This window comes from Talpa occidentalis, unplaced genomic scaffold (assembly GCF_014898055.3).
Source record: "Talpa occidentalis isolate TD23 unplaced genomic scaffold, MPIMG_talOcc4v2.1 talOcc4.7, whole genome shotgun sequence".
Taxonomy (NCBI): Eukaryota; Metazoa; Chordata; class Mammalia; order Eulipotyphla; family Talpidae; genus Talpa; species Talpa occidentalis.
The window spans coordinates 96,518,030-96,532,021 of NW_023605083.1; the positions used below are offsets into that span (position 1 = coordinate 96,518,030).

Consider the following 13,992-nt stretch of genomic DNA (forward strand, 5'->3'; position numbering starts at 1 on the left):
TGCATTAATTAGTTTTATTTTTGATTGCATGTTGAAATTATAATATTTCAGACATACTGGCTTACATCAAAATGTTTTTGAAATTAGTTTCACCTCTTCATTCTTACTTTTTAAAATGACATACGAGGTTTTCAACACATTACTATTGGACAGAGATAATCTAAATAAAGTCCAACCTCCTCCAAACATCTTCAAGCATTTTTCTTTCCCAATCCTTTGCTCCCAACTGATGTCTCACTACCCAGAAACACAGAATGTTGAATTAAATGACATGGTGGAATTGTTTCTCAGAACAGAGGGCGGGTGCTAAAGTATTCCTTTGCTGTGTCCCCCATGACTCCCTCCGTGCCTCACAGCATTCTCTGGCATCCAAAAGGCAGGAGGGAAAACAGAGAAGCAGGGGAATATGTATACATTTAACATACACTGAAGTACAAAGTCAAGGAAACATCAAAATGCATTATGAGTTTCAAAAAATGGCCAAAGACTACTTCAATTTGTGTTTAGATGATGTCTTTGCCAAGAGAGAATGTTTGTAGTTGAGTATATAATCAGCTTTACAATGAAATATCACCACCCCAAATAATTCTGCATATTTCACAAAATTCCCTTGCACCAAGGTCATAGACATGCAGCTCCCGGATGTGCTATTCTATTCTCACACAGTCGCAGGGGGGTCTGTTATCTTCTGAGTTGTATCTCCACTGGGAGGTTAATCACCCTCAGCATGCATTCACAACATTGCAGAAGAATGTCAGGGGTGGGGACTTGCCTGAAAGTAACAAGATAAGTAGAGGAAGGGACGATCAAAGGACATATTGGAAGACTTCAGCCAGGCCTAAGGGTCTGTAAACTATGGCCAGTGGGTCAGACTCTTCTGGTAAATACAGTTTTACTGGAACATAGACACACCATGCATTTTGTTATCATTTAAGGCTGCTTTCCTGCTGTAAAAGAAAACATGGGCCCACAAAGCTTAAAATATTTTTTATTCCTTTCTAGGAAAAAAAATGTTAACCTCTGGCCTAAGGGTCATTTTTTTTTTTTTTTTCATTTAATGAATAGTGAATCAATTATATGACAGGTTACAGACCCTGGAGATACTGGGTTGACAAAGACTGTGGTTTATAATCCATAGCCTAGACCCTTCATACTTAGCTTCTCAGGGCTCCTCAGTCTCATTTTAGTCTTTTCAAACAGGACTTTTATTTACACTAGTCACTAAACTTTTTTTACTGTTGAGATTTGTTATAGTGATAACAAATACACTTCCTATCCAACCCTTTCTACACACAAACCAAGTTTGTAGAGATAATGTGTGTCTAGTTTACTACATGGGTTACACTTTCTTATTTCATCCTATTCTAGTCCTTCCCTTTCACTAAAAAAAAAAATGAGTGGTATGATTACATATTAATATCTCGTGATTGACAGTATGAAAAACTTTTGGTATACACCAGTTTTTTATTGTCTTACTCTGGTCTTCACCATAAGCCATAGGTCGAACACTAACAGCCATTCACCTTCAGATGAGATTGATTTGCTCCATCTATACCGAATTTTGCTTTGTTTTGAGTTTTGGTTTTGAATATGTGAATTATTTCCCATTGTGTTTTTTAAAAAAATTCAGTATTCCAAGATCCTTTTGAAAAGTCTGAGGGTATGGCAATAATGAGACCATTTTCTTACTTATAATAATCAGCTGGAGCTGAGAAGTTTCTCCAGTGCTTATTTTCAACTTGCCACCCTTTGCCACAGGGCAAATGCACCTGAAAATTCCAAGAATTTTCATCACAAGCATTAGCTCCCCATGACCTCCCCCCATACAAATATAAAACAGATCCAATTTGTTTTCTTTCCATCATTAAAGCCTAGCAGGGCATTCTAGTAGCCCCTCTGGATTTGTGAAAGCCTTTTTAACAGATACTGTTGTGATCCCAACTCCTCCTACAGCAAGAAGAAAGAGTACAACCTCATTAGAAAGAAAAACAAGTGGCTTTTATTTCTTAAAAAAAAAAAAAAAAAACCCACCACATTTGATGAAAGAAACTACAAGAATAGTTAGTCTACCAGGAAATTAAAAAAAAAATTGCCAATTTTTGTTTACTTTTAAAGCTTTGTTTGCGAAATGAAATCACTTTATTGTTGCAGTATTTTCCTACTGCCAGAGCAAATATCTAGTTAGAGAAAACATGGGTTCCGCTAAGAAAGGTGATGAGGGGAGCAGTTAGTTCTGGGATGTAACTTTAGTTGCAGCTTAATCCAGTTCCCTTTTTAAATACCTGAATTTAATGAGAATCTGCAAAGATTTATGACCATGACAAACACATCATTTCTGACTCTGTCATTCAAACCAATCCCCACAACTTTGATATTTCCTACTGAGAGGAGAGATCCAATCCAAGAAAGAACTCTGAAAAAGGGAAAAGAAGTTTTATTCCCATAATTTGATTGATTACTTCCTACTCTGAACACTCAAGAGAGAAAAGGCAAATTTTTCCTGTCTGTACTCAGATTTCTGCTACTAATCTTTTACAAGCAGGCAACAACCATAAAACACAAATTACTGACAAGGATCCACAGGCCAATCATACTGGTTTAAGATCTATGTGCATCAAAACATTGGGGAAAACATCTGAGATGAAAAACAGAAATTTAAAGATGAATGGGCCACTCACTCAATTCAATTCAATGCTTTAATTCATCCATTCTAGGAGGGGGAAAAAAATAATTCTATAATATAATCCAGTCACTGGAATTTTGTTTTGTTTTGTTTTGTTTTGTTGCAAACCCTGTTTTGTTGGAAACCCTCCAAAACTGAATTTATATAATTCAGAGCATGCAATTGTGTCCAATGTATTCTCCAGAATTGTACCTGAGGAATTAGTTGGCCAAGTCCTTTAGCTTAATCTTGGTAAAGACACCTCTGTTTCTTCACATGCAAAAGATAAACTTCATGTCTAACATACCCTCATACTCCAATATCCTTTCCAATTTGTGATTCTATCTGGCTGGAATGAAAGGACATTCTAATCAAGAAACATATCTTATGTGGCAATGAGCTGACTGCTACAGTAAGGGGCGTGGCACTAATACTGACCAGTTGGCAGGAAATCAATTAGATGAACATTATTAATAACAACAATAGCCAAATAGTCCTTGGGGTAACAACTGGATTGGACCCTGACTGGGAATATATTAACATACATAAAGTATATATAAAAAAAAAGGAGGTGTCAATCAAAATATGCAAATACAGAAAAGAACAAGAACGTTGGACTTTGTCAGTGACTCAGCCATATTCAGGGGAAGTGCTTGCTTGGGGAGAACCAGGTTAAAAGAGAACATGAGGTTGTGTGGTGTTATCAGCAACTGGGCACAGTCAACAACTCACTGGCCCCAACTCCAAGAGCAATAATCAGGCTTCTGATTACATTTGGACAATATTTTGGATTCCCTGAGCAGCAATTTAAAAGAGGAAACATGCTCATTTGCACTGTGTAACAATTTTTTCATGGTTTTACTTTTTAGTGGACAGGGGAAAACATCAACTGTATGACTCAGGATTTCAGATATGCTCAATAGGATGAATTCTGTGATCAGATTACTTCTAAAAAAAGAGATTGACAAAAAATAAGTGGTTTTAGTTATTTCATATAAGCCAAAAGACTCACAAGGATATTTAAATACTTATTAAAATTCAATTTTTCAATAATATGTTGATATGCTGCCCAGTTTTCTAACTAATTCTGGTTTATGACCAGAATCAAATATATCAAATCAAATAAGAAAGGTTTTCAATGCCCACAATCTCTGAGCTACTAAGGGCTTGCTGATTAGGCAGGAACCACACATGGGCAATTCTGTCTGAGAACATGATATAATGTCATAAAGTGAAACAATGACACGTTGGAGGTGAATGAGTCTGGTACAGTACCAGTTTTAACATTTACTTGGCTATATGACCTTGGGGAAATTACTTCAACTTTATGAGGCTCTGTCATGACCTACAGAAGGCAGAAAGTGACAGAACCTACCTAATATTAATCATATTAATAAAACATCCAGCTTACAGGCAGCAGACCATTCAGTATCAACCAGCACATAGTGAGGGGTCAACAAATATAGCTATTATTGCCCTACATTTAAAGTGATAGTTAGATCATCCAAACAGAAAATCAACAAGGAAACACTGGACTTGAACTATAGACCAGATGAAGTTAAACACATGCACAGAACATTCCACCAAGAGCAGCAGAATACACATTCTTCTCAAGTGTTCACAGAACAATTCCTGGGACATAGCATATGTTAAGTCTCAAAACAAGACTTAACAAACTTAAGAAGATTGAAATTACATTAAATATCTTTTCCACCCACAGTGGCATGAAACTAGAAATCAGTAACAAAAGGAATAATTCATCAATAATACATTGAACAAACAATGGGTCAAAGGAGAGATCAAAAAATTACTTCTGATGAAGAAAAATGGAGCCACAACATATCAAAACATATGAGATGCATAAAAGCAGCCAGTCCTAAGAGGAAAGTTTATGTAGGCAGACAAATGCCTACATTAAGAAAAAAAGAAAGATGTCAAATAAAATCCCTAACTTTATATCTGAAAGGAACTAGAATAGAAGAAAAAACTAAATCCAAAAATAACATAGGGGGAAAAATAACAGAGATGGGAACAGTAATAAATGAAACAGAGACTAAAATGATAAATTTCATGAAATGTACATTGTAGGGTTCAAATATTTTGCTGTATTTCAATACTCAAAATTGTTGAAGAAAGTGTATACCAATGAATATGGAAAAATACCCAATGATAAATATGGAATGGTATTAAATCACAGAAATTATTTTTCTCTATCTAAGCATTAGTAGTTTGCCTTTTACATGAAACAGGTTTATAAAATGGATCCAACAAAGACAAGTGAGTCAATGGTTAAGAAGAAATACCATTAGCTTCTTTTAGTCTCGAGATGCAGTCAGTATTGTTTTGTTTTACTTAAGTAAAAATGTGTTGTGGACAGACACTATTTTTATAGTTGTTAAAAACATTAAAGAAAATGTTCGTGGGAGGTTTTCATTACTTTATTAAACCAAAATCTCAGATGCACAACTGTGTACTTAAAACAAGCAGAAGATGTCAGCAAGTCACCTTTATAGGAATGTTAAGTCTGATAACCCTGGCAGTTGTGCTGCTAGGTGCCAGATCTAGCAGTCCCAGCAGGACAAGCCACCTATGATGCCCAGGTTCTGGTACTCCAGTGCTCTGGGAGCTTGGATTTTTTCCTCTTCTTTCTTTGACCTTGAAATCTACCATTGTTTCAGGCCTATGTTACTCCTATGACTGGTCTCGTAAGTCATGGTCTCAAAGCCAAAGGTTAAAGGGCCAAGTCCAGTAAACAGTTAGACTATTTAAACTGGCCCATAAAATCCAGACTATACTCTTCAACTTAGCCAGATGGCACGTCCAGAGCCCTGATCCCATCTCTTCACCCCATAACTAGCTTCCTGACCCGACAACTGCTCCTCCTGTGTTTGTCGCAATAAAAGCCAGATTCTCAAGTCAGATTTTCCTCTGATCCCTGCTTTAGTTCTTTGTATTCTCAAAAGTCTGTCATTTACATCAATGTTTTTTGATCCCCAGCACAAGAAGGGTTCAGTCAGGGGTGGGTGACTTTTTATACCTTCTTTACATTTTCCAGCCATAACAAAGAGAAAGAAAAACAAAACTGTCTCTGTGATTATTTCGGGGGACAAGAGAGTAGGAGGGGAGCAATGAGCCAATTTTATTATGAAATAAGCTGAGGGAAAGATCAGCATGTCTGGAAGCAACAGGTGCTGGCAGTGAGGGGAAGCTGGCAGGCCTGTGCCTGGAGCCTTCAGAAGGAAGGAAAGAAGCAACATGGAGTATTTCGGCGTGAGTTCCCATCCTTGATGCCCATTAGGCATCACCTGCCTTCTTTGTGGATGGTGCTGTTTTTTCTTTTTATGTTAGAATAATTTTAGATATTAAAATTGTTAAGGGGAAAAAAAAAAAAGACTACAGAGAGTTCTCATATACCCCTCCATGCAGATTTCCCTAAGATTATCATCTTATGTACCGTCATCAAAAACCAAGAAATTTGCCTTGGTCTAATACTATTAACTAAACCACACACATTATTCAAATTTCCTCAATTTTACCAAATACTCTTTTCTGCTCTGAGTCAATCAAGGGTACTTACTTAATAGTAATTCGTCTCTTTTGTCTCTTCCACTTGTGACAATTTACCAGTCTTCCTTTGTTTCATGATCTTGACATTCTTTCAGAGTATGGATCAGGTATTTTGCAGATGCCCTTCTATTCAGACTGGTTTAATGTTTTCTCATGATTAGATGGGGACTGTGGATTTAGGGGGAGAACACCCCATAGAGGAAAGGCTCTCCCTGCATTATACCAGTGGGTACATGAACCACGAACGCAGACAACATTCACCTTTAGCATTAGGTTAATCTGACATCTGTCTGGTTGCTCCATGATAGCAATCCCATTTTCCCCTTTCCTCCTGCCTTACTATTAACCTGACCACCTGCCGTCCCCCTCAGCCTGCACTCCTAATGCAGGCACTGGCTTGCAACACAGGCCCTCTCTCCTGCAGGAGCTCAGGCAGCACCTTCCTGTGAATCTTTCCATCCTGGGCAGGATATTCAACAGTATAACTTGGGTGTGGTAAGGGTTAAACAGGCTTCTGTGTGCTGCCTGTTAAGGATCAGGGAACGCTCCTCCGGAGCCTGTGCAACACAGGAGAAGGAACAAGGCTGCATTACTGATGTTGAAAAGAATCATCTGGAAGTATTTTCATTTGAAGCTGGCTTTCAGAAACAGAGGCAAAACACACCAACAAAACTAATCTGGGGCATATGGCATTCCTTTCAGTCATGCACATTTCTAATATAAATCTCCTAATCATTTATATCTTGTTTTTCAGGTTTATTGTGAAGGCAAGTCTCTTTTATTTCTCTCCAAAGAATAAATTCCCTGCCTAAAAGAAGAGAGCTCAGGCAGAGAGGCAAAGTACAGGTCAGACATGCTAAGCAGATCATACTTGCTGTAAGCGCTACCTAACATGATTTCGCACTCCCCCTTTTTTCACTGAGAAAGGTAAATATACTTGATAATGACAAGGTTTTCAAAACCATCTTTTGGGTTCCCTGCTGACGCTCCCTCCCACTAGGTGGCGCTACACATCACATTCAGAGCTGACTGGTGTCGAAAATTTATGAAGAGGATTTTTTAACCTTTGCAAGAATATCCCATGTGTGCTGGCAAGGACTATACTTCATTCTCAATAAACATACCGCCCACCCTCTTTTTACATTTACTGTCATCTGACAGCTTCTGAAATAGGCCAAAACTGAGCTTCTGGAATTAGTCCTCCAGTGATGGTAAGATAAATGCAAATATTAGCTGTGCTGCAGTCTTGACCTCCTAAGTAATGCAAAAAATAACAAAGTTGCATCACTGGAGGCAAGCAACTGCAGAGTTGCTTCAATTCACTGAACTCAGCACTTCCTCATTTTCTAAAATCTGATTTCACATAAGTTTATTTATTAACTGTACCAACATCCCCCACAGAGAGTTTTAAATGATAACAAATTAGTAAACATTTTAAAGTGCTGGCAAGCATTTTTAGGACATTCTCATAGATGCAAATACTAGGGAGCTAAAATAATACTTCGATGCAATTTCCTCTGATTACATATTAAAGGCCTGTATTTAATAAGAAACCACAGTTTAATAATTGTAACACACCACTTAAGCAGAAACAAATTTTCTGGAAGCTTTCTAATATCATTGGGATACATATCAAGAAATGATGCTCTTTATCAGTCAAGTTGCTATTACTTGGTGGAGGAAGATGTTCCCCTAAGGAAAATCATCGCTGAGTATGTAAAGTCCCCCGACTGGGCGTAGCCATTTGACTAATGGTAATTATAATTTCCAATTGTTCAAATGTGTCCCTTAGAGATACGAGCCTTTTTGTTGTTTACATCAAGTAGATTTGTTTGTTCTGTGACCCTCTTCTTCTGATGTGAGCATCTGGTCTATGTAAGGTTACCTCCTGTCTTCATTAATTGCACAGGCTTATTTCATTCCCACGACCCCTTCAAGATGCAGATTTGGCACTTATTCCTTTCTGGCCAATCAACTTATTTATAGGAGACAAATATTTTGGCCAGAGCATTTCCTTTGTAAGGGGAGGGCAGGAGATTAGAATATTGTCAAAGGTTTTCACTTAGAGATGGCTGTGCATTTCAGATGAAGTCTATGAGCACAGTATAAGTCTCATTACTATAAAGGAATATTTACTCACATAAAGGCATTCCAAGTTCAGGCTATACCTGGAATAATAATGTGTTTTTTGTTGTTAACGGTTGTTTGTAATGAATGCCTGGACTCAATAGTCCCAAAGTCTGTTCCTACCCTGGGTGTCTGAGAATGCTCAGAAGTCTCCCAACCACTTAATAATTCCTCTTATCAATCCATTACTTTCCCCACCTACTTCACGTCTGCTCCATACACAAGAACCAGGCTGTGTGACTTGTACTGCTGGAGTCGTCCACTGGGAAGATGAGCCCGGGGACCAAACATTCTGCAAACAAAATGACAGCCCTGTGGCTTCTCCTAAGGGGCTGCTTGCAACCTCTCACTAGATGGGAAGTGTCCAGTCACTCCTGGGACCTCTTGGGAACTATATGCATGAAAGAAATTATACCCTCTCCCTCTGTACACATGTAACATAGACTCAGGGTCCAAAACAACTTCTTTCCTCTTTCCTCCTAGCCTTCATCGCTTCCCAACATTATTAACTCTGCTCTAATGACAGGCAGTTCTTTGGACTTCAGTCCATATGACCTTGCATGGGTGGCCAGACTCTGCAGCTCCCTTGGCTCAAATTTCATTTCCAACCCTTCATGCAAAATGGACTTGTGGCTCAGGAGGGTGGGAAACTGCACATGGAGGTACTTTGCAGCTGCTCCCAGCTGCTATGAAATGCCGATTTCTCCCGAAAGTTCCTCTGTGAGTTCGTCTCTCCCATGTCCTCAAAATACAAGGCAATGATCACTAGAGGCCACAAAACTTCCATCTTGATGAAGTCAGGAGAAAACTAACTTCTAAACTCCAAGTTGTGTAATCTTTCATTTTTCTAGAAGCTACAGGGTAAAATAATTTTAGCAATATTTTCCCCTGCTGAAATTGTCCAGTTCTACTAAATAAAGGAAATAGAAGTAGTAATAAAAGATTAGATAATGACCATTTACTAACTTTTACAAAAAAATAAAGTGTTACAGAAGCCAAACACTTATTTATGTATATATGATGTGTACATGTGTTTATGTGGGTATACACACATTCATTCATAGCTTTAAATATTTTATAGTAGGTATATTTTGTTTTAAGAAAAATAAACACACTTTGAGTTGGTACAGAATACACAGGCGGAGAGGAGGTCTTCATATTAAATTCTAAGCTCATGTCCCCTTGAATTACCAGATAGGCATTTGGTTTTGACTTCCAGAAAAGATCTCAATGTTTCGAAGCTGTTTTCCTTTATGAACCCACCACACATTCAATGAAAATGGAGACTATTCATTGCAAAGGATTGCTTTCCCATGACATGTAAGCCACAGACATTTGTTGTACTGATATCATGTCTGCTAAATTAAGTAATGTGGAATGTTTTTAAACCCCAACAGGGTGGAGTTCCATATTCAGAGAACTCCACTGAATTGTTCTAAATTATCGATAATAAATTTGCTGGTATACTCTCTGTTTCATTTATTTTAGAGTAATGTTAGGACCTTTTAAATCAATAAGAATGATTTCCTTTTTAGAGATCTTGAATAAATTCTCTTTCTTAGCATTTACTGTAAATTTGCTCAAATGAAGAGACTGATGATTATACTATTCTTGAAAAGCAGCTTTTTTAAGTACTTATTTTTTTCCAGTGGGAGAAAGTTATGGAAACATCCTAGCAGTAGTCATTTTTAATTCTCAAACTCATCCTCCAAGGGATTTTCTTCAAACTTCCTAATAGCAGGACAGTAGGGGGCACTGCCACTATAAACTATTATGGCAAACTGAGCTAAAAAAACAAGCCTAGGCAGTTATGATTCTGTCATGCAAATATACAGATTTTCTTCTTTCATAAATCACTTTGGGTGCAAATACCGGAAATGTCTTTCTGAGTGTGTGTGTGTGTGTGTGTGTGTGTGTGAGAGAGAGAGAGAGAGACAGAAATCCTATATTGCAAGTTTGGGACTGATTAAGGAAGTTCTACCTGAATCCCCCATCCTAAAATACTGGCTAAAAACAATCAGCTAAAACACACTTATAATCATATGACATTCTGTGTAGGATTTCTTTTTCATAGTTAAGTCTTCAGCCTTTCTTCCAAACATCAAACTCCAAGTTCAGAACCAAGATGAAAGACAGTGCTAAAATTTCATTAAATAATCACATAATCCAGGCTCCATAGGTTGGATTTTTTTTTTGTAATTGAGTTAAACTTAAATTTACGTATCCAATAAAAATCATTGCAAATGGTAAAACAAAGACATTGCTCCAACACTTAGAAAATTAAATTCACCAAACCATGAAGTCTACTCTGCAGTTATTTTTGTAACCACCATAAATTGCTTTATAGAACTCCTCTGCTGAAGTAAACAATCCACAGAGAGATTTACTTTACAGCATGCACCCACTTTCCAAGCAAGAGAGTGGCCTAAACATTTATGACTCTTTCTCTTTTTTAAAAAAAATACTTGTGTTTCTAGTTACCTTGAAAGCTTCCTTCCCTTATACGAGCTCAGAAAGGTCCATAGAAAAGAGCGAGCCGGGTTTGTAGATAGACTGTGCTCTCAAATACTCATTTCTGGATTATGAAGAAACAATCCTACTTTGTGGAAATAAAGTCTAATCGCAAAATGAAAATAAAGGACTTAATACTAAATATTTCACCATATTTTAATAGTACCTCAGAGTCAAACATTGTCTGAAATATTTCAGGCAGTCGGCTTGAAATGCGTTCACTTATAACACTGTACGAGAGCAAATTCAATGCAAACTGCTATAGATAAGACTTTTAGGGGTCTTTAATCACTCGGTTCTTGTGTCCTTGATGGAAAAAACAGAGCTGCCTTTGTGCTAAAAAGAAGGACCTGTTGTTTCCAGATTCAACAGGTCATTTTTGTAAGAACTTCCCAGAGGATACAACATAAATGACAGAAACACAAGGGGATTTTTAAGTGGCTCATGATTTTAAATGATATATATTATATATTAAGGAAAGGGTGTTTGTTTTTCTTTCCAACAAATGGAAAGTTGCTGTTTTAAGTGTTTTATGTTTGAATTTGACTTTTCCAAATGTTTTCTCCTGAGTTGGATTACTGTAAATTTGGTTCCTGAACTCAATCTGCGGGTGTGCTTGACCTCTGGAGTAAATAAACTGGTCAGATCAAGTCCATTTCCATTGGGGGATGAATGGCTAATTTAGTGGGTTTTTGAAATTTGTATAAATTGTGTTGTAACCTTTGTAACATTGCCACAGTTAAAATAACCAGGAGAATACATATTTAATGAAGCAGGTAAAACTTTATAAAAATGAAAATTCCGGCAACATTGTATTCAGAGGCAAGAAAAAAGGCCAATTTTTTTTATGGCCAACAAAATCCAGGTGACACTAGGATTTATTAGACTTTGGCTGGTTCTATTCTATTATTTAAGGTGGTCTGAATTTGAGAAGACTGGCAGATTTAAGATTAAGATCTAAAACTGCATTTAGGAGGGTTTTCACAAAGTAAAACCACTTTTCTTCCTTTTTTAAAAAAAAAATATTGGCTACATCATTTGTAAAGACAATTGTATGAAGATCTTTAGAAAAGTTTCTGCCAACCCAGAGACAAATGGCACTCTTTCCTATAAACAGAGAAAGCACTTGACAAAATTCATTCTTGGTCCCAAACAAAAGTTATTGCCAGGGAAGCACTGTTTAAAACAGGGTGACTGGTTGCTGATACTTGTCTGGACATATATTTCCCAACTACCTAGTTTCTGTTTCTTGCACTTTTACTAAATATCGGTATTACCTACTGCAGTGATCTGGCAAAGGGTCAAGGTAAATAAATACCGGAGGGCAAAGCCTGCGGTAACCACAGGGGATTGCCCAGAAGATAAAAAAGAAATAAAAACAGGCTTCCTGGGGGAAAGGACTGACTAGGTTACCTATCCAGTAATTGATGAACAGGTTTTGAACTTAGGAGGGATTTTTCCTTTAGCCAACAACTTGAATACTTCCAGAGAGCAGGAGGAAAATGGAGATTGGTTACATGGGGCGTAGGGGGAATCCCAAGGACTAAGGAAAAAAGCTTTAAGGCCAATATTTCCCTCCCACCCTCTGCTTCAACACCCACTTGCCTGGGAAGAGAAAGCATGGTGGATAAAACAGTCCTCAAAGTAAGGTCAGTTGATGACCCGTGGCCTTCTGCATAAAATGGGGAGGGAGGCGACTCTCTCCAGCTTCCCCTCCACCTAGACTCCCCACCCCCACCCGAGCTCTAGCTGACCCGGGCTGTGCCCCGCACCAGCTCACCGGTACCAGGCGAGGCCTTTGTGGTAGCTGCGGTCGAAGAAGTGGGGTTCCGCGCCCACGGCGCGCACGTCGGGGTGCACGCGCAGGAACTCGAGCAGCGCCCGCGTGCCGCCCTTCTTCACGCCGATGATGATGGCCTGCGGCAGCTGCTTACTGCCCTCGTCCAGCAGCAAGGCCAGGGTCCCCGGCGGGGCCTCGGTCACACTGCTCCCCGCCCCGGAGCCACCGGGACTCCCGGCCAGGCCAGGGGTCTCCTCTTCCCAGGCCGCCTCCTCACCCTCGCCGCGCGGCGCGGACGGTCTGCGCCTCCGCCAATGCTGCACTTGCAGGAGGCGCTTTCTCTGTGCCGCCGGCCACAACGCCAGCTCCCTCGGGCCTCCGGCCAGGACGCCGCGACCCCGGGCCCCCGCCTCCTCGCTGCCGCCTGACAGCCCCACGACGGGGCTCGATAGGGTCTGGCAGCGCTCGGCGAGGCAGTAGAAGACGTAAAGGGACGTGAGCAGGGAGCAGAGCATCAGCAAGAACCTCCGGAAGATGCTGCGGGACAGCGGCTCTGCCGAGGTGGGGTGGGCGCCGGCGGGGCCCGGAGGGGTCATCCTAGCCGGAGGCGACGTCTGGCAGCGCGCGGGCCATGCTAGGCCGGGACCCCGCCAGGTGCCATGACATCCTCCAGGAGGCCTGAGCGCTGGACGGAGGCTACATCGCCTGTGCGTCCCCGCCGCCGTGCGAACTGCCTCGAGAGACGGCAGCCGGGCTCCTCGGGGAGACCGATCCCCGGGAGCCCCGCGCGCGCGGGATCCCTGCCTCCGGTCGAGGAACGGGGAGGGGAACGTGGTGCCGTGCTTAAGAAACCATCGTCTTAGACTCGCCCAAGTCTTGAGCCTCGGGGCAGCATTCGGCGCCCCAGTTCCCCGAGAATGGCCGGAATGGGGGGTCTTGGCGGCGGTGGCGCAAGCGTGCCTCCCAGTCGGGCCGGGCTGTCCTCGGCGCGCAGGTCTCCGCTCAGCGGTCGTGCATCCCTCGCTCGGATCGGATGAAGGGGTCGTGCGGCTCTGGCTCGGGGACGGCCGGCCCGCAGGCAGCGGGAGCGACCGCGTCGCCCAGCCCCTGCTTCTCGGGCGCCCTGGCCCGCCCGCGCGCGCCCTCTCCGCCCGCGCTCAGGTCCGTGCCGCCCCGGAGCGGGGTTCCCCCGAGTGGCCCTGCCCGAGCGGGAGCCAGAAGACCCGCGCCGAGCGGCTCACCCCTCCAGGTGCGCACGGGGCTGCCTCAAACTGCTCTCGCGCCCCACCTGCGAGCGGCGTGGCGAGGTCGGGCTGGCGGGACCTGTCAGCTCTGCCGCCACTGT

At 41.1% G+C, this 13,992-nt stretch overlaps 1 protein-coding gene across 1 annotated transcript in view; it reads right to left on the bottom strand.

Annotated features, from left to right (window-relative positions):
- Positions 1-13,737, bottom strand: part of HS3ST3A1 (heparan sulfate-glucosamine 3-sulfotransferase 3A1) — an 89,425-nt gene extending 75,688 nt beyond the window's left edge. The window contains exon 1 of the mRNA XM_054689383.1: positions 12,648-13,737. Within this exon, the coding sequence (XP_054545358.1) occupies positions 12,648-13,243 (596 nt within the window). The 5' untranslated portion in view covers positions 13,244-13,737. The remainder of the gene's footprint in view (positions 1-12,647) is intronic.
- Between the last annotated feature and the right edge of the window lie 255 nt (positions 13,738-13,992).